We start from the raw sequence: 24,502 nt of genomic DNA on the forward strand, positions 1-24,502 counted from the left end.
TGAACATTTCCATGAACATCAAATGAGATAATGTAATTTCTACATGTTTAACACTATTCCCAGCTGTAGAGCCTAAGGTGATTGTGTCCAGAAAGCAATTAGGACTTATCTTAAAGTGCACGGAAAGATCTTAAAGTGTGTCTCAATGTAAGCAAGTCCTCTGATTTAGTCCCATTTTTAAATAAATCAGAGCTCATTCAGTCTCCAAGTAGAATAAGCCGAATAACCGATTGTTTTTCCAAAGCTTCAGCTCTGCCAAAAAAGCGCGATCAGGTGCATCGTCAGCAATCCATGCGGGTGCTTCATAAACAGAATGAGCTGGGTCTTTACTGTTGTTTGTTGGTTTTACCAAATAAACTCATCACTCTCACTCTCTCCAAGCACAGCATACACAGGACTGAGAAATACCATTACCATAAATGTGGTTTTATTATTAATAACAGTATCTCTTTTAATGAACATTGCAGATACATAATAGAAAATAAATCAGAAAACAGAGACGTCGTCTCTAAAGTCATGAAAGTGCCTGGAATAACTCTGTGCTATATATTCTCATTAATATTAATCACCATCATGACCTTTCCAATCATCACCAGAAATGTCCTACTTATCCTACTTATCATGAACCAAAAAAGTTATTGTTGTCGAATTCACAGAGCTTCTCAAAGCATGAGCATTTAATAGAAGACGTTGGAGTTAAACTCCAGTGAGGATTAATGGTTCCACTCTGAGAAACCTTGTGAATATTGACCATCAGGTTCCATGAATATGACTCGATTGTCTTCATTTTAATATTGTTTAGGTTTTATTTACACATTTGCCATATCTGAGCTCCCTATTCAGAGACCGTGCTCCTGAACACATCAGTGCTGTAGTTTACCTTGGAGGGAACAGTGTGAAATAAAGACTGATTAAAAAAAATCTCAAATGCAAATGTGCCAGCTTACACTTAAATAATTTATATAAAAAAACAAAACAATCCAGACCTTTTCTCAAACCTTACACAACAGAAAGATTAAAAAGCAAAACATTAGAGGAGGGGAAAGGACAATTTTTCATTTATGGTCTTACAAATTCATCACGTTGCATATTTCATGGCACAAAATGAATCGTCTGGGATGCCGATGTTAGTTCCTATGAGAACTGAAAAGGTATGTGGACATGGATCTGAGGCGACGTGAGAATGGCTCTTTACTGGGTGGAATGGTACCGATCAAGATGGGAGGTAAATAATCTTTTGTGAATAACATCTGTTCCCATTGGCTTGCTTTGGTCTAAAGTTGCTTTACTATGGTAGCTGTAAACCGGGATTTAATTAGCATCATCCATTACTTATGCTGTATTTGGAAGGGTTTTATTCTAAAAGGCTACTAGTTTTAAAAATAATTTACCCTATATTCATTAGCTGTTTATTAAATGTAAATATATTTCAATTTAAAGGTTAATCCGATATTAATATTTAGTCAAATCTTTCATGAGGTCGGTCTTGAAAAGTGTTTTACGTTCCTTGTAAAAGTGGTCACATCATTTTGTCACGTTACAACCACAAACTCATGTTTATTTAACTGGGAAGACTGGGTGGAGCAGAATTGTGAAGAAGGTGGAAAACGTTTTTTGCAATATTTTCAAACAAAAATCTGAAATGTGAGGTGTGCATTTGTATTCCTTTTCTTCCACACCCCTAAATAAAAACCAGCGCAACCACTTCCCTTAATAAGTTGTTTTACTAGTAAATATAGACCTGGAAGGTCCAACATCCAAAAACAGAAGAGTACGAGAGCACCAATCTTGACTTTATGAAAAAGTGACTTTGTTGAAAAAAGGCCGTAAAACATTTGAACGAGAAGCTCGTAGGAGGCACAACAAACTTGTGCAAGGTGCTCTTTTTGGCCAATATACACAACATTATGCAGTGGAAAACGTGAACATACTCCCACCACTGTGAAACATGAAGGTGGCGGCATCATGCTGAGGGGATGGTGTCCCCTAGCAGGAACATGGAAGCTGGTCAGAGCTGATTGAAAGAGACATCATGTGGAGGAAAACTAACATTAAGCATATCCTTGAACACACCTTCCCCATGGTGAAACATGGGGGTGGGAGCATCATGCTGTGGTGATGCATTTCCCCACCATGGACACAGAAGGTTGTTAGAGTTGACTGGAAGAGGCCGTGTGTGATAAGGGAAACTAAAAGTATACATCACCTTGAACATACCATCCCAGATTTAAAACATGGTGATGGCAGCATCATGCTGTGGGGATGCTTTTCTTCAGCAGACACACAAAAGCTGGTCCCAGGGGTGGGCGAAATCCAAACGTATGTCACACTTTTCAGATTTTTACTTGCAAGCATAATCTTTTCCTTCCACTTCACAATTTTCCACTACTTTGTTTTGCTCTGTCACATAAAATCCCAAAAAAGTAATTCCTAAAAATATTGTGGCTGCCAAAACATGACTTTCAATAGGTATGAACTCTTTTCAGGGCACCATAGATGTTTTCCGACTCATTATGGAAAGAAATCTTTGTTGTCTACATTAGCAAACACTAAATGTCACCTCAATGTGTTCAGCAGGGAAACATGAGAGCCCTGGGACTACAACTCACCTGGGGAGCGGATGGTAAACAAATAACAGGGCTGTCATTTAGGAGGAAATGGATAACTGAGATAATGGTTTAGCCCTCGACAGCCTTGTTTGGTCCTGTAGTGGAAACTGGGTAGAGTGACGATGGCTTTCTCCTTCATCCAAGCTGACATCATCGATAGCTTCATCCCTATTAAACTGGCGGTGAGCTGCTGCAATGACAATGAAATCGAATAAACATGATAGAAAAAGTCTGATGAGCTGTGAGTGGATTCGAAATGTCAAAACTCCCCCTTCAGATGTTCCTCTATGTCGTCCCTTTGATTTTTGGGAGCCAAGCAGTTCCACATAACAAAACAGTGTTTTGTTTTTCTGTTTTCCCAATCACTTCTAACAGAAACGTCATACATAGAACTTCTCTAAGCAAATATCCCTCAGTTACAAAAATATACTTTTCTTTTTTCATAAAATAATACACATAATTACTTTCAGTGATATACTCTTCTGTTAAGGTAAATAGCAAGGTTGCTCTTTTAAAAGGAAATGTCGCTGTGAGAGATAGAGATGTGAAGCCTAGCACCAAAGTCTTCTTTCTCCAAAAGCATTCAGACATAATCAGAGTTAAAACCCATTGGCATCCCATTATCCGGACTCCAAATTTTGCATATTCTGGTTGAGCCCAAACTCTTGAACCTATATCTCACCCTTCTCCTGAGGGCTGCGACTCTTATCTATCCAACCCCCCCCTCCCCTCCCAAGAAATAAAAACCCATCAAAAGCATTAGAAACTATACCAGCCAACAAATTAGGATAAAGGTAACAACAGTTCTACCAACACATCTTACAGGCCATTGCTTCACTTTAGTACAAACTGAAACAAACAAGGAAAATAAAGATTCCCAACTGATGAGAAATATAAAGAAATGTCCCAAACACTGTTGCTACAAAGAATTAGAAAAACGTATGTACAGGACCCTGTTTTCCTCGGCTATCGCGGTAAATTAGGACAGGTGTTGGCTTGTGTTACGTGAGGGTTTTTACAGGCATACAAAAAAAAAATTCTCCTTGCTTCTTTTTTTTTCTTTTTGTTGTTGTTCAGTTTTTAATAAAAGCTCTTATTAGACTAAAACAAAACAAGAAATTGTTGCCACCACCTTCTTCAACTGCAGTTTTGTCCACTGTATCTGATGTCCCCCCCTCCCCCACCTGTTGTTTCCTGGTGCAAATGTAACAGCAGCAAGTATCTTAGTGCCTTTCAGCTCCCTCTGGCTCCAGTGGATTCAGGGTCCGACTGCCAGCGCTGGGTCCTCCCTGTAGCGGACATCATTCAGATCCAGATCCACAGTCCAGCTCTGTCACCAGATGACGCTGGATATACTGGTCTCTCTGGGAAGCAGCGGCAGCATGGCGTTGTTGCCGTGGCCCTCCTCCATGCTCTGCTGGCGCGGCGACTTGGACTGCGGCCGCTGTCCGTTGATGAGCGTCATGGGGATGTTGCAGTAGGTGTGCTGGTTGCCAAGCGAGGAGAGCGGCGGGAGCGTACCGCTGGGTGGCAGGTCGTAGTCATAGCTACGGTAATAGTGTTTCTGCCTCATCTGGGTGTGGCATGAGTTGTGAAAGGTCGAACGCAATTCTGGGTGTGTCGTCGCCATGGCAGTGGAGGTAGCCGCTGCCATGGAGATAGCTGAAACAGTCTGTAGCTCGCCAAAAGCGCCCTGCTCGCTCACATCCAGCACCTGCTCGTGGGAGATGCTCAGGGGCTCCATTCGCTTGAAGGGCATCTCGTAGAGCAGCTGCTTCCAGAACTTGGAGTTGAGCTTGTTGCTGGACGGCCCGCGCCATTTGATGACCGTCAGCATTTTGATGGTGTGCTTGAGGGCCTCCACTTCCTGATAGTTCATGATGCCTCGCAGCTCGGCGCACTCGATCAGGATGACTTTGATCTCGCCGGTCACCAACATGTTGCGCAGCCGCGTCTCCAACTCAAAGATGCTCCACCCCCTCCTCACCACATAGCTGGGGGTCATGACGATGATGAGGCGCTTGCTCTGGTCCACGCAGCGTGCTACGTCCTCGATGTAGGCTGGATCCACCAGGACAGAGAGACACATTCATTAGTTTGATAAATAACTCAAAGCATTTGGTCTTTTCTGCTTCCTTATGTTTGCATATCACCTAAACAGACTGAAATTATCCTACTAATAAAAAACAGATGTCTGGTAAAAATGTGAAAAACAATATCACACAGGCTACATAACTCTCTTAGACCTCATAGCAACTTCTTATCAAGCTACTCTTTACCCTTTATCAAACCTTTATCAAAGTTTTGTTAAAATTAGCTGAACATTCTGTACATAATTCCACCATTTTGAAAATAATAAGTGCCTATTTAATGTAACCTTAAAAAACACCTGCAGACACAACACACTTGTTGGTACCCCGTGTATAGATGAGTGACCGTTGAAATATATATATAATTTAAGTTATTGTTTGGGGGGAAAAAAACAAAGTTAGTGAATGATTGTTAAAATTACTTTGTGGACAGATCCCTCTCAGTGGTTGCACCAGTCTGGGAAACAGCCTACCTTTACTAGTTGCAGCTGCTTAGACAGTCAATCCTTTGGAACCCCTACATAAAATCCATGTTTTCGGTCACATTAAATTATAGTTGAGCACGGCATCTTGACTTTTTTGTTATTTAATTTTATTGGAGTGATATTATATTGTATTTTTACTGCTGAGAATTGTTTTCAAATGTCTTATAATTAAACCTTGATTGCTTGTTCTCACCACCAAGCACAATAAGCAGGATGGTAACAGACGTAAAGATATCTCCATAGCTCACTTTTAGAGAAATGCAGCCAAAAGTTGCATCTTGAGTCACCAAGTCTCCATAACGACCACCATCCATGGTGACTGGAAATTTAGCAGGCATGCTAAGGAAAATCATTTTCTATCCGACCATCACAAACAAACATGGAGTTCGCTAAACACTGCTGGGGCTGCAGGATGAACCACGTTCTTTGGTCAAATGAGACAAAGACTGAGCTTTTTTGCAACAAATATTCTAGGTGGGTTTGGCATTAGACAAGGAATGATTACGTGGAAAAGCAGCTCATGCCCAGGGGAGGATCTATTATACTGTGGGCCTGTTTCTACTGACCCTTCCCCACTGGCTCGTTTTAGCCGGCGCAGCTTCACTCCACTCTTTTCTCTCTACCCGGTATGGTACCTGTTGTGTTTCCACTTGGCCCACTGACAGCTGAAGCTATGATGGCTGAAGACAAGGACTTTAAAGCGATAAACCGCTGACTGAAGTTAGTTCTAGGTTGGATATTGGCAGTTTCAGCGGGCTCATCCTCCCGTTTAATCCAATGAAGGCAGTCTGATTACAGGCAGCTGCTCTCTGCCTGCTCTCTCCTCCTGCAGACGCTGATTCTCTTAAGGAACTTCATTACATTTCCGATCCAAACACGCTGTTTCATGGTGGTATTGTTTGTGTGTTCTGGGGAAAATGTTTGTGCATCTGAACAGCTGATTTTATGTTTGATCAGCTGAATTACAAGCGTCCCACCTGCTTGTAATTCAGAAAGCTGATGTGTCCTTTTTCCTTTCTTTCTAGTACTACCTCAACGAAAATCTTCTAATTTCTACTGGTCCCATGGCCAATCAGTTAACAGCAGTCTGTTCAAAAAAGTAGGTACCGGTACGGAAAAACTGTAATCGAAACGCTCGCAAAGCGAGCCGAGTGGAGTCGAGTAGGGCCAAATCGAGCCAGTGGAAAAGGTGCACACCTGAATATCTTAAATCAAACATGATTGCCTCTACCTGAAAACAGAAAACAGGTCGTCAACTGGGTCTTTCAGCATGATAATGATCTAAAGCATAAGGTCAAAATTAAATGGTTCACAATTAAGTTTCTTTCATTTGCCATCTGGGTAAAAAACTCAAATCCTTGTTCTTTCTCTTTAGCTAACCTGTGGGGTGAGCTAAAGGACCTCGGACTCTGGACAATCTAGAGACTTTGCAAAGAGGAATGTTCAAAGAGAGGTCTAAGATTGCAATTTGTATCCCTACTGAATGAACATGTACAATTAAAATATTTCCGTGAGATTATAAAAATTAACTTCTTTTTAGCCTTTTTTACAAATCCTTTCAAAGGGTGGCAGAAAATTGGTCTGCAGCCAGTATTCAAAACGAAGACACGTGTCATTAAAAAATTTCTATCACCTGTAGTAGAGTACAGTGTGGGTTTACATCAGTTACCGCTGTGCTACAACCGCTAAAACGTGCCTCATCATACAGCAAAGTGAGTTTTGTCTGGTTTTTACATCCTGCCCTGAGTGTCAGGAGAAAGTGCTTAAATAAATGAATGAGTGTGTGTGCAACTAATGCCTGCTTTTATCCCTTCTTGGCCACCATAAAAGTTTAGGTCAACAGCAGCTGGACGGGATTAACCGGGTCCCTCATTCTTGGTAATGTGTTTGCTGGTCTTTAAGCCAACTAATGCCACATTCCCTCCTCGGCCTGCTCTGCACATGTCGGAGAATGCACCGCTTCTTATCTGCCATGCTGCGCCTGAGGCTGCCCAACGAGAGAAGCTCGATTAGAGTAAACTTGGGTTTGAAGTTGCCCTTTACTTCAACATGACAAGCCAGTCTCTTTGCTGTTTGGTAATTGGTCATCATGTGGTAATTCAACAGGACCCTGAGGCTAAAGCTCCACTTCAAGGTCTGATCCAGTTCACTTTGGGGTTTTCTTTGTAGTATATCAGGATAAAATTTTTTTAAACGGATTAATGGATACTCTACATTAGCTAATGAGGAGTGGCTTCATTTGATGTTTTTTTTACTCATAGTAAATTTTCTGTTTGTAGATGCTGTCTGCAAACCTTTCACATCTTTATAAATTAAATCCTTTTCTCTGAAACAAAAAGAATAATGTTTGTCTATTAAAAACTGCCATAAGTTTTCCTAATTAAAGAGAACAGAAGAATCACTTCTGTCTTTATTTTTATAGGTAGTTCCATTCATTCATTCCATTTATATGCGAGTGGACTAAAAAGAAAATTCAGAGTAATGCCTCTAAATTGTGCTAACAATACAGGTAGAGAAGGTAAGTCTTTCTGTGCTTTAGCATCTGAGGCACTGAAAAGAAACATCAATTGTGGGGACTGATGGCAGTGGATATCTATCCAACAGGTCAAATATATTATTGGCATGGCACTTAAAATATAATATTCTATGAAGCAGTCCTTCCCAATACACACACGCATATTGTGATTCGATATACAGTACAGACCAAACGTTTGGACACACCTTCTCATTCAAAGAGTTTTCTTTATTTTCATGACTATGAATATTGTAGCTTCACACTGAAGGCATCAAAACTATGAATTAACACATGTGGAATTATATACTGAACAAAAAAAGTGTGAAACAACTGAAAATATGTCTTATATACTAGGTTCTTCAAAGTAGCCACCTTTTGCTTTGATTACTGCTCCACACACTCTTGGCATTCTGTTGATGAGCTTCAAGAGGTAGTCACCTGAAATGGTTTTCCAACAGTCATGAAGGAGTTCCCAGAGATGCTCAGCACTTGTTGGCCCTTTTGCCTTCACTCTGCGGTCCAGCTCACCCCAAACCATCTCGATTGGGTTCAGGTCCGGTGACTGTGGAGGCCAGGTCATCTGACACAGCACCCCATCACTCTCCTTCTTGGTCAAATAGACCTTACACAGCCTGGAGGTGTGTTTGGGGTCATTGTCCTGCTGAAAAATAAATGATGGTCCACCAAACGCAAACTGGATGGAATAGCATGCTGCTGCAAGATGCTGTGGTAGCCATGCTGGTTCAGTGTGCCTTCAATTTTGGATAAATCCCCAACAGTGTCACCAGCAAAGCACCCCCACACCATCACAACTCCTCCTCCATGCTTCACGGTGGGAACCAGGCATGTAGAGTCCATCCGTTCACCTCTTCTGCGCCGCACAAAGACACGGTGGTTGGAACCAAAGATCTCAAACTTGGACTCATCAGACCAAAGCACAGATTTCCACTGGTCTAATGTCCATTCCTTGTGTTCTTTAGCCCAAACAAGTCTCTTCTGCTTGTTGCCTGTCCTCAGCAGTGGTTTCCTAGCAGCTATTTTACCATGAAGGCCTGATTCACACAGTCTCCTCTTAACAGTTGTTCTAGAGATGTGTCTGCTGCTAGAACTCTGTGTGGCATTGACCTGTTCTCTAATCTGAGCTGCTGTTAACCTGCGATTTCTGAGGCTGGTGACTCGGATGAACTTATCATCCGCAGCAGAGGTGACTCTTGGTCTTCCTTTCCTGGGGCGGTCCTCGTGTGAGCCAGTTTCTTTGTAGCGCTTGATGGTTTTTACCACTGCCCTTGGGGACACTTTCAAAGTTTTCCCAATTGTTCGGACTGACTGACCTTCATTTCTTAAAGTAATGATGGCCACTTGTTTTTCTTTACTTAGCTGCCGTTTTCTTGCCATAATACAAATTCTAACAGTCTATTCAGTAGGACTATCAGCTGTGTACTGTATCCACCTCCTGAACAACACAAATGATGGTCCCAACCCCATTTATAAGGCTTGAAATCCCACTTATTAAACCTGACAGGGCACACCTGTGAAGTGAAAACCATTTCAGGTGACTACCTCTTGAAGCTCATCAACAGAATGCCAAGAGTGTGCAGAGCAGTAATCAAAGCAAAAGGTGGCTACTTTGAAGAACCTAGAATATAAGACATATTTTCAGTTGTTTCACACTTTTTTGTTCAGTATATAATTCCACATGTGTTAATTCATATTTTTGATGCCTTCAGTGTGAAGCTACAATATTCATAGTCATGAAAATAAAGAAAATTCTTTGAATGAGAAGGTGTGTCCAAACTTTTGGTCTGTACTGTATATTGTGCAGCTCTACTTAGAATCCTCACTTTTTTCTCTTCACAAATGAATTAAAGGCCTCACAAATTACAAAACATTCATTTGTGATCAGTGTAGAATAATTCAGTCCAGGTTTAATTCGTCACTATATTACAGTTTTAGTCTTGTCTGGAGCTCTGATGGTGGGGATTGAATTGTCTTGTCTAACTCTAAATTTATGCCAAACACGTTCTGAAAATGCTTCCTTTTTCTGTTTTCACAAATAGAATGAAGGTTTTATAAATCTAAGTGCAGTAAAAGGCAGGTCTAAGTTTAAAAAAATGTATCAAATGCATTTAGACTGACTACAACATGTGGTCCTGTGGAAGCTTATTATTATGAGAAAATTATGAGAAAACATGTCATAACTACGAGATAAGATGTCACAATTACGAGATCTTATCTCATAATTACAATAAAAGATTTTGTAATGTGGCCCAAAAAAGCACTAATATTTTATGGAACTTTCACAAATCAAATAAAGCTTTAACAAATCCCACCCTTTATGGTCATTGCTTATTTTGCTGAATTTGTATGTGCTACAGCCTGAATCGGTAGATCAGACCTCAAAAAAGGGAACAAACCTAATTTCCTGAATGAGACTTTTTTGAATTAAGAAAACAGTTTGAGACACAATTAATATTATTCAAAGCATGTTGAAAGTAGACAAAAACATATGGTTAAAAGGAGATTTTATGTAAGTTTGGTAAAATAAATGCTTCTTCAAAGATCTTCAGCCACTAGTCAGAGTCAGCGTCAGTGTTTATTAACATGTGTGGGAAAAATCTGGGGAAAAGTACCTCTAAGTAGTCTCGTGTCATCCTGGAAATGATCATTGGTGAAACCTAAACAATAGATATTTACATTTAAAGTGTGATCAGAAGATTTGTGAGCAGGTGAAAACAGTTATGGAAATGCGGGGACACATTGGCATAAACTGTATTTATCCACTGGTGCACTGATGGTGGCGATTGTTTGATAACCACACGGACCAGTTTATTCCAGTTTAATATGGGACATGAAGCATAAAAACGCAGAGGAATTTAGGTGGTAGGAGTTCAGCCTCGACTTCTGCTGCATTAAGGAATGTTGAATGTACAGGGGCTCTCATAAGTGTACACACCCCTGTGAAATGAGCAGATGTTTTTTGATGTAAAAAAGAGGGAGCATTACTATTAATTTCAAAACCTTTATTCACATATATGAGATTTATCCTGTACAAGTCAAATGAAAAACAAAATACCAGTGAGCAGGAATAAATAACTAAAAAGCTGCAATAACCTGGGTGAACAATTTGGAACAACTTTAAACTGATACATTGTTGATTCTATTTCAGCATCCAGATGTCTTTAGTAGGTGTCTATCAGCATCCCCGTTCTTGACTTCTAATATCTAACCATCCTTCCATGCAAACGTTCTCTAGGTCTATCAGGTTGTGAGTAGAATTCATGCCCAAAGCTGATTTTCTGTCAAATTTAGTTCTGGACTTTAGCTAGGCCATTCAAAAACTTTAATTAATTCAATTTCCTTTATAATGTTTATCTATTAAATGCGCTTTTCACTTGAATTGTACAGGATAAATGTCACATTGTATGTGGAAAAACATTTGAAAGGATCGGTTAGTCACATTTTTTACATCATAAAAGACTTGCAATTTACAGGGTGTGTGTAGACTTTGGGATCTGCTGTACATGAGATCCAAATGTTAAATTTTCCTTAGAGTCGCTGAATCAATCCATTATGCAGTGGAATGACATGTCAGTAAAATGAAACTCAGAATTGTTGACACATGCTGAACCCCCAAAAGGCCAAACACTGTTATGCATAACTCTGCCTTATATTGTGTTATATGAACTGTTCAGATACATTCCCAGTGGGAGCCGAATGTTTATGCATAGTAACAATAAACCAGAAAGCGGCACCACCGAGCTGAAATGGTGGCAGCTGTAGTTGAGATTCCTCTCGATCCTTGCATTTTTATGCCATTTTTCCCATATTACAGCGGTCCCCCCGGTTTGCGAGCACATCATCACAGAAACAGATTCAGTTTATAACCCTGGCACAATGCCACTGACAGAACGCGTAATTAGTAGTGGCGGTGTGTACGGGAAAGACAAGCAGATGCAAGTATTGAAATGGAGTCTAACAGCATAATGATATTATCAAACTCATCTGTGTATTGAGTTAATCAAAGATAAGCACGGGGCACGGTAAGATGCTCCATTAGGAATATGCTGTGGTAAAACATGCACTAATATCCATGCATAAAGAGATTTTGTAATGTCAGCTGACACCATTACACAGCAGCATGCAGAGGCAGTCTTGGCAGAGCTGGATCAGGAATATGGATTCTAATCAGCAGGATTGTACCTTCTGCTGGTTATGTTTCAAAGGTGATAAAGGTTACTTTGGGTCCAACAAGCAGGAAATAGTTTATAGACTTTTTTTAGTCTTTTTGCTGCTTACTTTTTAATCTTTGGTTTTTAGGTTTTTATACTGTACTTTTGTAAAATGCGTAAAAGTTGCGCTATGACATATAATTGTGGTCTGAAGTTTCTATACACTCATCATGTACAAAATTTTTATTCATTCTGGGCTTTTAATAATGCCTTTTAACCATAGAAATTATTATACAGCAAAACATCAATGATCAATGAATAAATAAATAAAACATCAATTGGGTGCACAAATTTGAATTTATTGTGTATTTCTGTCTAATCCACAAGAGGTCAAAATTATACATAAAGGCTAATATATATACATACACCCTCAGTTAAAGGAGGGTGGTCTACTTCCAAATTCCCAGCCACATGTTTAAAACTCGGACACAGTTATGAGGTCCAATGAGACAAAGATCCCAAACACACACACACCAAAACTGACACTTCTTCCTATTAAAATAAGCAAATAAATAAAAAATTAAATGATATAGCTGGGATAAAGTGGGCCAGCATAAAGGTTTGTGGAAAGGCCCTGACCTCAGGCATATTGAAAATATGCATAAAAGCACAGCCATTTAAATGAGCTCCAGGGCAATTATCTAAAATTAGAGGGGATTTATGTACTTACTTAAGCCTTTATGTAAAGGTTTGACTCTGTGGGAATTCAGAAATTCAAACATGTGCACTAAAGTCTTGTTTTTAAACAAAACCCCAAAATTTGCGACGTTCATGCTCACGAGTCGATGGCAACATCTGACCAGATCTGTAGCTCAAAACATTCAGTATAGATGAAGAAGGGAACACACGCTCCTGAAATATGACTGCATGATCTAAAGTCAAGCTACAGAATGTGGATGTTTGTGTGAAAATAATTCTTTAAAGTTACTTATCAGTCTAATACATTTGAAAAGATTAAAAAAAACATTTCTTCTAAGCATTCTTACTGTACAGCTCAGGTGACAGCGAGTTTTTGCAGGCGAGACTTCCTGAAAGTGCTGCATGAGTTCATTGCATGAGTTTATTGACGCATTTTTCAAACAATAGGGGCGACGCAGACCCAGAGCTGCAGGAACACCAGAATCAGCGAGGAAGTTCTTCTGTGAGAAATAGACAACTACAAAATGTAACTTTAAGTTTTTCATTTAATAAATGTATCTAAATTCCTATTTTATTGTCTGTCTCTGCTGCTCAGACGATGCCTGGAACAATAACATAGCTCTGTTTTGTTGTCCCGTGTGCTTTATAACTAATAGCTTTAGGTGCTGTTTTGTGATCAATACAGTAGCAACAAAACATAAGTTGTTGATTTATTTTACTCTGGTGAACGTCTCGCACTATTTATTTATTACACATGTGCAGCAGCTTAGTTTTTGACTTTAGTCATTTCTAAAGTCCTTTCTTGGTCTTCCTGACAACTGGCTTCCATATAATTAGACAGTTGGAGGCAGGCAATGTATCTGTTTGGATAGAGACTTAACATTTTTATCTTTGTTTACCATCTAAAACCTCAGTATGTAGCATTATTTCTAATCGTTAAACTATAGTTTGGGTGCACTTCCATCATAGCCAAGCTCTGTCTTTTCAACAACTACAGTGGGGAGAACAAGTACAGGTCCTTCTCAAAATATTAGCATATTGTGATAAAGTTCATTATTTTCCATAATGTCATGATGAAAATTTAACATTCATATATTTTAGATTCATTCCACACTAACTGAAATATTTCAGGTCTTTTATTGTCTTAATACGGATGATTGTGGCATACAGCTCATGAAAACCCAAAATTCCTATCTCACAAAATTAGCATATCATTAAAAGGGTCTCTAAACGAGCTATGAACCTAATCATCTGAATCAACGAGTTAACTCTAAACACCTGCAAAAGATTCCTGAGGCCTTTAAAACTCCCAGCCTGGTTCATCACTCAAAACCCCAATCATGGGTAAGACTGCCGACCTGACTGCTGTCCAGAAGGCCACTATTGACACCCTCAAGCAAGAGGGTAAGACACAGAAAGAAATTTCTGAACGAATAGGTTGTTCCCAGAATGTTGTATCAAGGCACCTCAGTGGGAAGTCTGTGGGAAGGAAAAAGTGTGGCAGAAAACGCTGCACAACGAGAAGAGGTGACCGGACCCTGAGGAAGATTGTGGAGAAGGGCCGATTCCAGACCTTGGGGGACCTGTGGAAGCAGTGGACTGAGTCTGGAGTAGAAACATCCAGAGCCACCGTGCACAGGCGTGTGCAGGAAATGGGCTACAGGTGCCGCATTCCCCAGGTCAAGCCACTTTTGAACCAGAAACAGCGGCAGAAGCGCCTGACCTGGGCTACAGAGAAGCAGCACTGGACTGTTGCTCAGTGGTCCAAAGTACTTTTTTCGGATGAAAGCAAATTCTGCATGTCATTCGGAAATCAAGGTTCCAGAATCTGGAGGAAGACTGGAAAGAAGGAAATGCCAAAATGCCAGAAGTCCGGTGTCAAGTACCCACAGTCAGTGATGGTCTGGGGTGCCGTGTCAGCTGCTGGTGTTGGTCCACTGTGTTTTATCAAGGGCAGGGTCAATGCAGCTAGCTATCAGGAGATTTTGGAGCACTTCATGCTTCCATCTGCTGAAAAGCTTTATGGAGATGAAGATTTCATTTTTCAGCACGACCTGGCACCTGCTCACAGTGCCAAAACCACTGGTAAATGGTTTACTGACCATGGTATCACTGTGCTCAATTGGCCTGCCAACCATGCCACACCGCATTGAAGCAGTCATTTCTGCCAAAGGATTCCCGACCAAGTATTGAGTGCATAACTGTACATGATTATTTGAAGGTTGACGTTTTTTGTATTAAAAACACTTTTGTTTTATTGGTCGGATAAAATATGCTAATTTTGTGAGATAGAAATTTTGGGTTTTCATGAGCTGTATGCCAAAATCATCCGTATTAAGACAATAAAAGACCTGAAATATTTCAGTTAGTGTGCAATGAATCTAAAATATATGAATGTTAAATTTTCATCTTGACATTATGGAAAATAATGAACTTTATCACAATATGCTAATATTTTGAGAAGGACCTGTATTTGTTGCACTGCCGATTTTGCAAGTTTTCCCACTATCAAAGCACGTAGAAGTCTTTAATTTTTATCATAGGTACTCTTCAACTGTGAGTCTAAAACAAAAATCCAGAATATCACATTGTGTGATATTTAAGTAATTAATTTGCATTTTTTATTTGATCACCTACCGACCAGTAAGAATCCCGGCTCTCACAGACCTATTAGTTCTTCTTTAAAAAGCTCTCCTGTTCTCCACTCATTACCTGCGTTAACTGCACCTGTTTGAACTCGTTATCTGTATAAAAGACACCTGTCCACACACAATTAAACAAACTCCAACCTCTCCACAATGAAATTAATAGACCTGCACAAGACTATGATGGGCTACAGGAAAATAGCCAAGCAGCTTGGTGAGAAGCAACAACTGTTGGTGCACTTATAAAAAAATGGAAGAAGTTTAAGATGACGCTCAATCTCCCTCAGTCTGGGGCTCCATGTAAGATCTCATGTCGTGGGACATCAGTGATCAAGTTGAAGGTGAGGGAACTACACAGCAGGACCTAGTCAATGACCCGAAGAGAGCTGGGATCACAGTCTCAAAGAAGACTAAGAGTAACACACTACATTGCCATGGATTAAAATCCTGCAGGAAACACAAGGTCCCCCTCCTCAAGCCAGCACATGTCAAGGCCCGTCTGAAGTTTGCCAATGACCATCTGGATGATCCAGAGAAGGTATGGGAAAAGGTCTTGTGGTCTGATAAGTTTTGGTCTAAACTCCACTCGCCTTGTTTGGAGGAAGAAGAAGGATGAGTACAACCTCAAGACCACCATCCCTACCATGAAGTATGGAGGTGGAAACATCATTCTTTGGGGATGCTTTTCTGCAAAGAAGATAGGACGACTGCACCATATTGAGGGGATGATGGATGGGGTCATGTATCAGAAGATCTTAGCCAACAACCTCCTTCCCTCAGTAAAGGCATTGAAGATGGGTCGTGGCTGGATCTTCCAACATGACAATGACCCGAAGCACACAGCCAGGGCAACTGAGGAATGGCTCCGTAAGAAGCATCTCAAGATCCTAGAGTGGCCAAGTCAGTCTCCAGACCTGAACCCAATCAAAAATCTTTGGAGGGACATCTGATATCTATAAATGCAAACAAAGGTTTCCATACCAAATATTAAGTTTTCTTTTTCTGATTAATCAAATACTTATGTCATCCAATAAAATGCAAATTAGTTATTTAAAAATCACACAATGTGATTTTCTGAATTTTTGTTTTAGATTCCATCACTCACAGTTGAAGAGTATCTATGATAAAAATGAAAGACTTCTACATGCTTTGCTAGTGGGAAAACCTGCAAAATCAGCAGTGTATCAAATACTTGTTCTCCCCACTGTACAAAACCTTGACTTGAAACAAGTTTAAAAGTCACGCATGCATGTAACAAAAAATTTGGAAAACAAAAATAATAATAAAAAAAAATGTAATGAAGTAAAAAATAAAATCGAAAATAAAATTCCCTTTTCCTTAAAAAACTTTAGGCCACTAGAAGCTTACCAGAATATTTAATATCTTTTTCCAAATGTACAGTGTCCAGTTTGGGTCTCTTTATAAACATGTAATTTCAAAGCTTGTGCATGGAAAAGAGAGGGAAAAAATAATATTCAAGACTCAAAAAACATTGAGCCTAAAACAGATTTAAATGTTATTCAAAATGCTGAAAATACTGCCTGTTAAATATTAATAAGATGAAAGAGAAAAACATAATAAAACAGAATACAATAAAACGATAGAGTAACAAAAAAGTCAAAGTGTTCAAATGAGTTAAAAATAAAAGATAACATCAAAATGAAAGGAAATTAAAGAAAAATAATCCTAAAATACTTTTCTAAACTTCAAGTTTTTTTCCTAGAATTAAGAAAATAATTTTTCCAGGTGTTCATTGTTGCAGCTTCCACTTTTATTTCTCAGCACCAAATATAAAAGCTTTTGTGTACTAAAAATAAAAGAAATTAAAATATTTAACACCAGATGTGACATGTATTCTACTTAGTTCATTTCTGCGCCTTATAAAAGTGTAAATATGAAGTCAGTAAAATGTAGCATTTTGTCCATGACCGTCCAATGTGCAAAGGGAGATCACAAGTGAGATTACAAGACAGAATTTGAATAGGTTATCTGAATTCTTGTAATTTTAGGTTTTTAAATCTAAAATACTCCTAAAATGAAGCTGATTTTAAGAAACTGATCCATTTCAGTTCAGCCTGTGGTTAGAAAAAGCTAAACTCGGAATGATCAAAATGAAAACGATGGTGCTCTTTCATGTCTTTGTTATGCAACGGCACAAATGCATAACAGAAGCCAACGAACATGGCATCACCACTGCACTGACAACAGCTACACGAGCAACACCAAGCCACAACACATTGGACACAACTTGACATTGCCATGAGAGAGAGCTTACTTCCTGTGGGGATCAAGTCCCTGTCTGGAATGAAGAGTTTATACCCATAATGCTTCTCAAGGACGTCGGGGAGGATCTCCAGGGCAAAGCGCTCCTCCTCTCTGGTCTCCTGGCTCCATTGGTCTGGGTCCACTTTGGTGTAGGACAGGTACGCGTCGTAGTCCTTGTTTTCTACAAGCATATGGAAGAAAAACCATCAGTGATGGGTTAAATCAGTGAATTATACATACTAAAATAATTTTTATTGTTTTCAAACTCCTTAACCTACATCATAAATATACTCTGTTCCTCCTCATATGCTTATAATCTGTTTTGTTACTGGTGCGGATAGGTATATTCATTCATTGGGAGGCTACTTTGAGACAGGACGCCTCCATCCCACTGACCTCTGGTACCTCTGCCCATCTGAGTGTTTTTCATTACAACTCCGTCCCAACTGACAAACTATGCTACCTTGATGGCTATTGTGCCTTCTGCAGGCAAAACAAATTAGACTCCAGGCTGAGCTAAATGCCCAGCTCCGTCCTCTCTGCCCCGTCGCGTGGCGCTGCTCAATCACCCACATGACAGCAAAGATTGATGATGGATTTCAAAGTAGTGAGCTGGGAGATGGAACGTGAGCCGGGAAGGAAGAGCTTATGTGTCTTCTTAAGCTTAAAGCACAACAGTAAAATAAATCAGGAGAATGGAAGACGCAGAGATATCCCAGAGCTTCTATCGGAACTGGAGATAATGGCTTCTGGCTCCAAAGCAAAACAACCAAATCACTTCAGGCGTGTCAGCCACAACTCTAAACCTGTTCACTTATTTCAATCAGGTTTATAAATTAACTACGACTGTTTAAGGAACAACGAAAGTGTCATAAACATTTAAATTCATAAAAATGCTTGATTTGTGAGATTATGCATCAACAACCTTTTTCCATACTGTCAAACCTCAACGTATTTTATAGGGATTTTATGAAATAAACACAAGAGAATTTCTATAGTAGGTGTATTTCTATTCTATTCGTGAGTCAATACTTGGAGCACTTTTAGTTGCAGCCACAGCAGCAAGTCTTTCGGGGTAACTCTCCAATACTTTTACACATCAACTCAAATTTCTGCCTATTCTCTTTTGTAAAATAGCTCATGCTCAGTCAGACTGGATAGAGACCACCTGTGAATATAGTTTTTTAACCCTTGCTTCAAATGCTTAATTGGATTTAGATATGGACCTTCAACTAGGCCATTCTAACAAATGAATATGCTTTGATCAAACCATGTTATTGTAGCTCTGACTGTATGTTTAGGGTCGTTAGCTCCTGAAAGGCAATCCTCCTCTTTTTCCAAGTCTTTAGCAGCCCCTAAGATGTTTTCTACTGGGAGAGTCCTGTATTTAGCTCCATCCATGTTCCCCTAATGCAACACCGTTGCCACCACCATGCTTTACTGTGAGGATGCTGTGTTCAGGGTGATCTTCACCATTAGCTTTGCCAAAATCTTAAGAATATAGGATAGAATGTTCAATTTTGGTCTCATTTGACCGGACTTGCCTTCCTCACATGTTTGCTATGTCTCATACTTGGCTTGCAACTTTCAACTAGGTTATTAGGTCTTTTTTTTTTCTCAACAATGATATTGCTCATAAATGCCAGCTTTGTGGAGTGCTTGACTGATATAGGATTTGTCAACAGATTGTTCGAACTGAGCTGTAGATGTCTACAGCAGTGTTTCCTGGGAAAACCCTGGTCCTCAAGGCCCTGTCTGCAGTATATTTTAGGTGTTTCCCTGCTGTTAGACACCGGATTTAAATCAATGAGTCATTAGTTGCCATCCGCAGGCCTAGATGGCTTGCTGAGAAGAAAATGAAGAAAATGATTTGAATCTGGTGTGCTAGAGCAGCTCCTCCAGAGTTAGCAATGGTTTTTGGGGGGCGTTTAGTGGCTTATTTGATTAATGGCCTCATACTCTATATTTGTGGATGATGAACTGAACAGGTGCACTGTGAGACGCTTCTCTACAACTTTCACCCTGACCTGTCTGCTGTGTTCCTTGGTCTTTATGACGCTGTTTGTTTTCTAATGTTCTTTAACAAACCTCTGAGACCGTGCATCCTTTTCTGTCTACTATACAATGGATCATTACTTTGTGTTGGTCTAGCTCATAATATTCCAATAAAATGCATTGAAGTTTGTGGCTTCAATGTAACAAAGTGGAAAAGTTCAAGGGGTGTGAACACTTTTGCAAAGCACAACAGTGATGAACATTTTATTTGGTTTTGGCTTTTGAAATGGAACATTTTACAATACCAGAAATTAAAATAAGTATTATAAGACCATTTATAAAAACACATAAAAGTAAACAAAATAAAAAAAAGACACCGTTTAAATTAGGAAATGTACAGCAGCAGGAACTGTGACACAACCATGTTGAGCCCATTCCTTAACAGCCAGATGTCATAGGATCTGAGTAGAAGTAATTACAAGCAGCAAGGGAGGAGTTTCCCTTTTAAATTGAGACCAAAGTGTCTTCAGGCAGGAGGTGGTGTCATCTCAAATCAAAAATGGACTCTCGGAGCAATCTAACATTATCACATCTTTAACCTTTGACAACATAAATGTGCAATATTAAAATATAAACCGATGGACATCACCTGCTGGTTAATGCACAGCCTGGCCTGGAACTGATCACATCCTGCAGATTAATTCATCAGATTAAAACACTGATGTCCATATGTCCTGTCCAGATTAAACCTAAACCATATTCCTCTGTGCTCCATCTGCGGTTCACTCCAGGACCTGGCTAATGGGAGCAACAGGGCAGAAAGCTGCATCAATTTCAGTATGTATTTATTTACTTGTATATTTCATTAAGCCTTTTGCATTTATTTAATTAATTTATGATGATTGTGATGAGGACTAATATTGGCCATTTGTGCATTGGTACCTCTACACTTTAGAAGCCAGGTTGTCATTGTAAATGAGAATTAGCTCTCAATTGACCTACCTGGTTTAAAAGGAAATGGAAAAGAAAATGAACTACTTTAAAAGAGAATACAAAAACATATAAAAGCCTCTACACCAGCAATTTGATCTTCAAACAGTATTAGACTTGCTAACATTTATTCATATTTTGTATATGTTGTGTGTGTATGTATGTTTGTTCACCAGCACCTGTACTCTTTCCCTCTTTCAAATAATAATAAAACATGTGAGAAAATAAGTTGCATTTTGTGGAAGATCAAATTTTTATGTATGTATGTATGACTTGTGATGTGTATAGTACATGTGCATTGGGATTAAAGGTGTAAAATGTACAGAGTTCCACTGAGTCAATACTTTTACCATGACAGACAGTTTTTTTCCAAATATTCAAAGATAAACTGACCATTTGGGGATTAAAGTTCAGTGCTCTATGAGTGCCCCCATATGGCCCGATGGTTATTAGCTAATTTAACGAGAAAATAAGTCATTATATGATAAATTCAAGCATTCAGGATGCAGAGCTGAGTGCCTCTTCATATGTGCAGACAAAGCGTCTCCATAGTGTAAAATAAAATTATTATGATTGAGGGATTTTTGCAGTGGCTTTATTCAGCCGTCCGCACTGCGGTCCCGATACCTCTCCTTCAGGTCGTGGGAGAAAACCGCTTTACTTAAAGCTGCTGTGGGGAGTTCTCTGGGGTACAAGTCACTTCTGTAGGTCTCAGAAGAGAATATCAAGCTTGTCTCAATTACCCCCTTTTTATGAATGAATGCTGGGTACTTGAACAGCAAATCATTACTTAAATTTGTTGCATACAATCGCCGTGATCATAGTCACTTTTGGATCCAAGGATTCAAAGTAGAACCCTTACTGGCCCGCGAGTTTCAAGGCCTTTAGCTGATGCATGGTCTGGTCCAATCATTAGCTGTTGTCTGCAGCCGGAATGAGACTGAGCGGAGGGAGGAAGCTTGTATTTCGGTCAAACATTCCAGCTCTGACTCCTCCTTTTCCTGGGCTGATCTTAAGGTAGGTTAATGCGATGTATATTGAAAGTTCCAGAAAATGACATACTTTAATGGCTGAGGTCCCAACAACTGGAAGTGGACACTACCGGGCTAGGGCAGTATTCAAGATCACAACTGTCATCTATTTATGTAAAACCCTAACCACACAGATATTTACATCTGTACCTGCCAAACAAAAATGTAGTACATCATTTAAAGGTAAAATTTTAAAAGCTAAAAGCAGATTTTGTAACTCAATGTTCCCATCTCAATTTTGATGTTAAGAGCACCTCCGTTAATGTCCTTCCATTTTACTCATCAGCCTCTCTCCGGAGCTGAGACTGTCAACAAGATTCACTTACTTCCCAAAGGGTAATCTTGATATTTGGCAAGTGCACACCACTCTTACATGACGCCTTGTAATGAATCTATCTTGTTTTTATAATGTGCAATTTATTTTACAGCACCGGGGACATGTAAAAATAATTGAAATGTTACCTTACTTAGTATAACTAACTCCGAGGCATAAATCTCTGTCTCAGTTTTTCTCTGCTAGCATTTAAACAAATGCTGTGTAGGCAGATCAAGGCCTATTTTAGTGTAGGTGATTCACTCATCGGGAGGGAAAAAACAGAGAGGAGAAAAAGACTGACCCCGCCTCCTCCTCTAATTCCCCTCCAGCATCTTGAGAAGTCACTATCAGATAAAGCTGAGGGATCTACCTTCTAAACCGAACCCACGTCTTTGCACCGCGCAAGGCGTGCGGCTTCTCTGACGCTGCACACGTGCGCTCAGGGTGCGTGCATGTGCACAGATGGCCCACAGTTACATGGTGAACTCTTGAACTTCCAGTGAAGAGTGTCAGGAGAGTCGGAGGCGGAAATTTCTGCTGTGATATCTGCTGTGCTCCGTTCCATTTGATGGACGTGAGATACGAACGTAACAAACATTCTTAACTCTGGAGCTCCAGAAGAAGACAGAACTGGCTGTTAATGAGTGGATGGATTTTTATTTTTTTCAAGCAAAATGTTTTGTTTTCCATTATTAATTGCATCACAATAACATGGGTTTGCATTAGATTAGATAAACACTGACTAACACTGAGAAGCTAATTAATTTTGTGAAAAATAATGCAGATTTTCCTGTATGCAGAATGGTATTTACATTTTATCATGTATTTTGTAAGCCCTCAGTCTTAAATCTCTCTCTGACCTTAATGCATACAGAGATGATTTACAAAAGATTTTTGTGTTTCAGTTTTTTGCCAGTTTTGTATCTGCAGGGGCAAAGCAACAAGTACTGCTGTCTTTTTTAGATAATCCATACACAGAAAAGAGAAATCAGTCCGGAAAAAAAGACAACACAGCTTGTTAATATCCAATCAGTGTATAAGCAGCCTTTTACATGCTTTTAGATGCTGCAAACTGTTCGGGTTTTTAACCAAGGCATTAAAGCTTTTATTTAATAGCAAAGTTAATAAATCAAATTGACTGAAATAAATGTGGTTTCTAAACAGTTTGCAATTCAAATTTCCCTACTGTCCTTGCAGACTCAAACACTTCATGACTACATAACACTTAAAAAATATACAGGTTAACAACTCAGTCATTCGTAGCACAAATATCAGTTCTGAGTCAGTTTAACTATTTTCAAACATTAACTAAAAACCTTCACTATAGTCTTACTACACATATTTCTACAGAGCTCATGCTGCAAATACAGAACCAGCAAAAATCAGAGCTGAAAGAGCATGAATGGATGGATTTATGGACACATTTAGACAACACAACAGGGAATAAAGTCTGGATGTACAGATATTTGTTCCCTACAGTTCTTTTTTTCTTCAAACTCAGCATTTTTCCAGGCTTTTCCAGATTGTGTGGGAAATCTGATAAGAAAATATTCAAGCTCAGACTAACCAGGTTTTCTATCAGGATTCTAGTTTTAGACTGAATGTTTCACCCACAAGTCACACAGACAACTTTATTGTCAACCAGTTAATCAGAAAGTTATCACAATTATGTAAAATCTTATAAACAATGGATTAACCTGACATCAATGAGCCACAATCAGCTGTAGCTGATCAAAAACAGTGACAAATATCTATTTATAACTCATGTTAGTGAGGAAATATGCATTAAAGTTGCCATGTGTGCAACAAAACCATTAGCGTTTTAAATCTCCAAACTGAACACCAAGCGAGCTTCATCAGTCCTTGCTGCCTTGACAACGATGACATTCGTATTTATGGCACAGTGTTGATGAGCTCCCACCTCTTTGTCAAGCCCAACTCGCCTGTTGTCATCATGAAGCCTATTATTGATTCTGGTGACACCCACACAATGTGACAAGTGAGCGCTCTTTAACTAAATTGCATTGCTGACAAATAGCTGACAGTCCATCCTATTGTTACGCACAGCTTACAATTTTACATCTGGCAGAGGAGGGCGTTCAATTAGCACTTGGAGTGGCCATGATCAAACACTGGCACTTTCTTGGCAGCTTGTGTGGGGTTTCTGCAGGAGAAAACCACATCTCTGTGCACTTGAGGCAATGGCTCAAAGCCTTTATTGATGTCAAGTATGTGTCTGTGCAAATATATCTCATATGCATCTCTTCTGCAGCGGTTATCATAGTGTGTTGCATAAGAACTCGTATCTCGAGGTTTTTCACATTGAGTCACATTAGAGCCATAAATGTCAATGGGATTTAATGTGACAGACCAACACAGATTAGTGCTCAATTGTGAAGTAGAAGGAAAATGATCAAATAATTTTTACCAATAGAAATCTAGACAGAGTAGAAGCATTTGTATTCAGGTCCCCTTTATAATAAAACACCTGAGTAAAATTCAGGGCAACCAAATCAGAAGTCAGCTAGTGAAGGCTTCAGAGGTTTATTAGAGAACATTAATGAAAAAAACAGCATCATAAAGACAGAGAAACACAACAGGGTGGTCAGGGATGGATTAGGTTATAAAATAGGCCGGGCAGGGAGGATATTGCGGCACGGGTACCGTGCCCATTGTAACTCTGGAGGAGCAGC

General features: G+C 39.5%; 1 protein-coding gene across 3 annotated transcripts in view; it reads right to left on the reverse strand.

Annotated features, from left to right (window-relative positions):
• Positions 1-410: 410 nt before the first annotated feature.
• Positions 411-24,502, reverse strand: part of LOC124861661 (interleukin-1 receptor accessory protein-like 1) — a 445,259-nt gene continuing 421,167 nt past the window's right edge. For 2 of the 3 annotated variants that reach the window (XM_047355548.1, XM_047355549.1), the window contains 3 exons: positions 17,488-17,658; positions 10,330-10,374; positions 411-4,670 (listed from right to left, as the gene is read on the reverse strand). In XM_047355548.1, the coding sequence (XP_047211504.1) occupies positions 3,943-4,670; positions 10,330-10,374; positions 17,488-17,658 (944 nt within the window). In that variant the 3' untranslated portion in view covers positions 411-3,942. The remainder of the gene's footprint in view (positions 4,671-10,329; positions 10,375-17,487; positions 17,659-24,502) is intronic. The other variant, XM_047355550.1, reaches the window with a different exon arrangement.

The sequence above is a fragment of the Girardinichthys multiradiatus genome, chromosome 24, assembly GCF_021462225.1.
Source record: "Girardinichthys multiradiatus isolate DD_20200921_A chromosome 24, DD_fGirMul_XY1, whole genome shotgun sequence".
In the NCBI taxonomy this organism is placed as follows: domain Eukaryota; kingdom Metazoa; phylum Chordata; class Actinopteri; order Cyprinodontiformes; family Goodeidae; genus Girardinichthys; species Girardinichthys multiradiatus.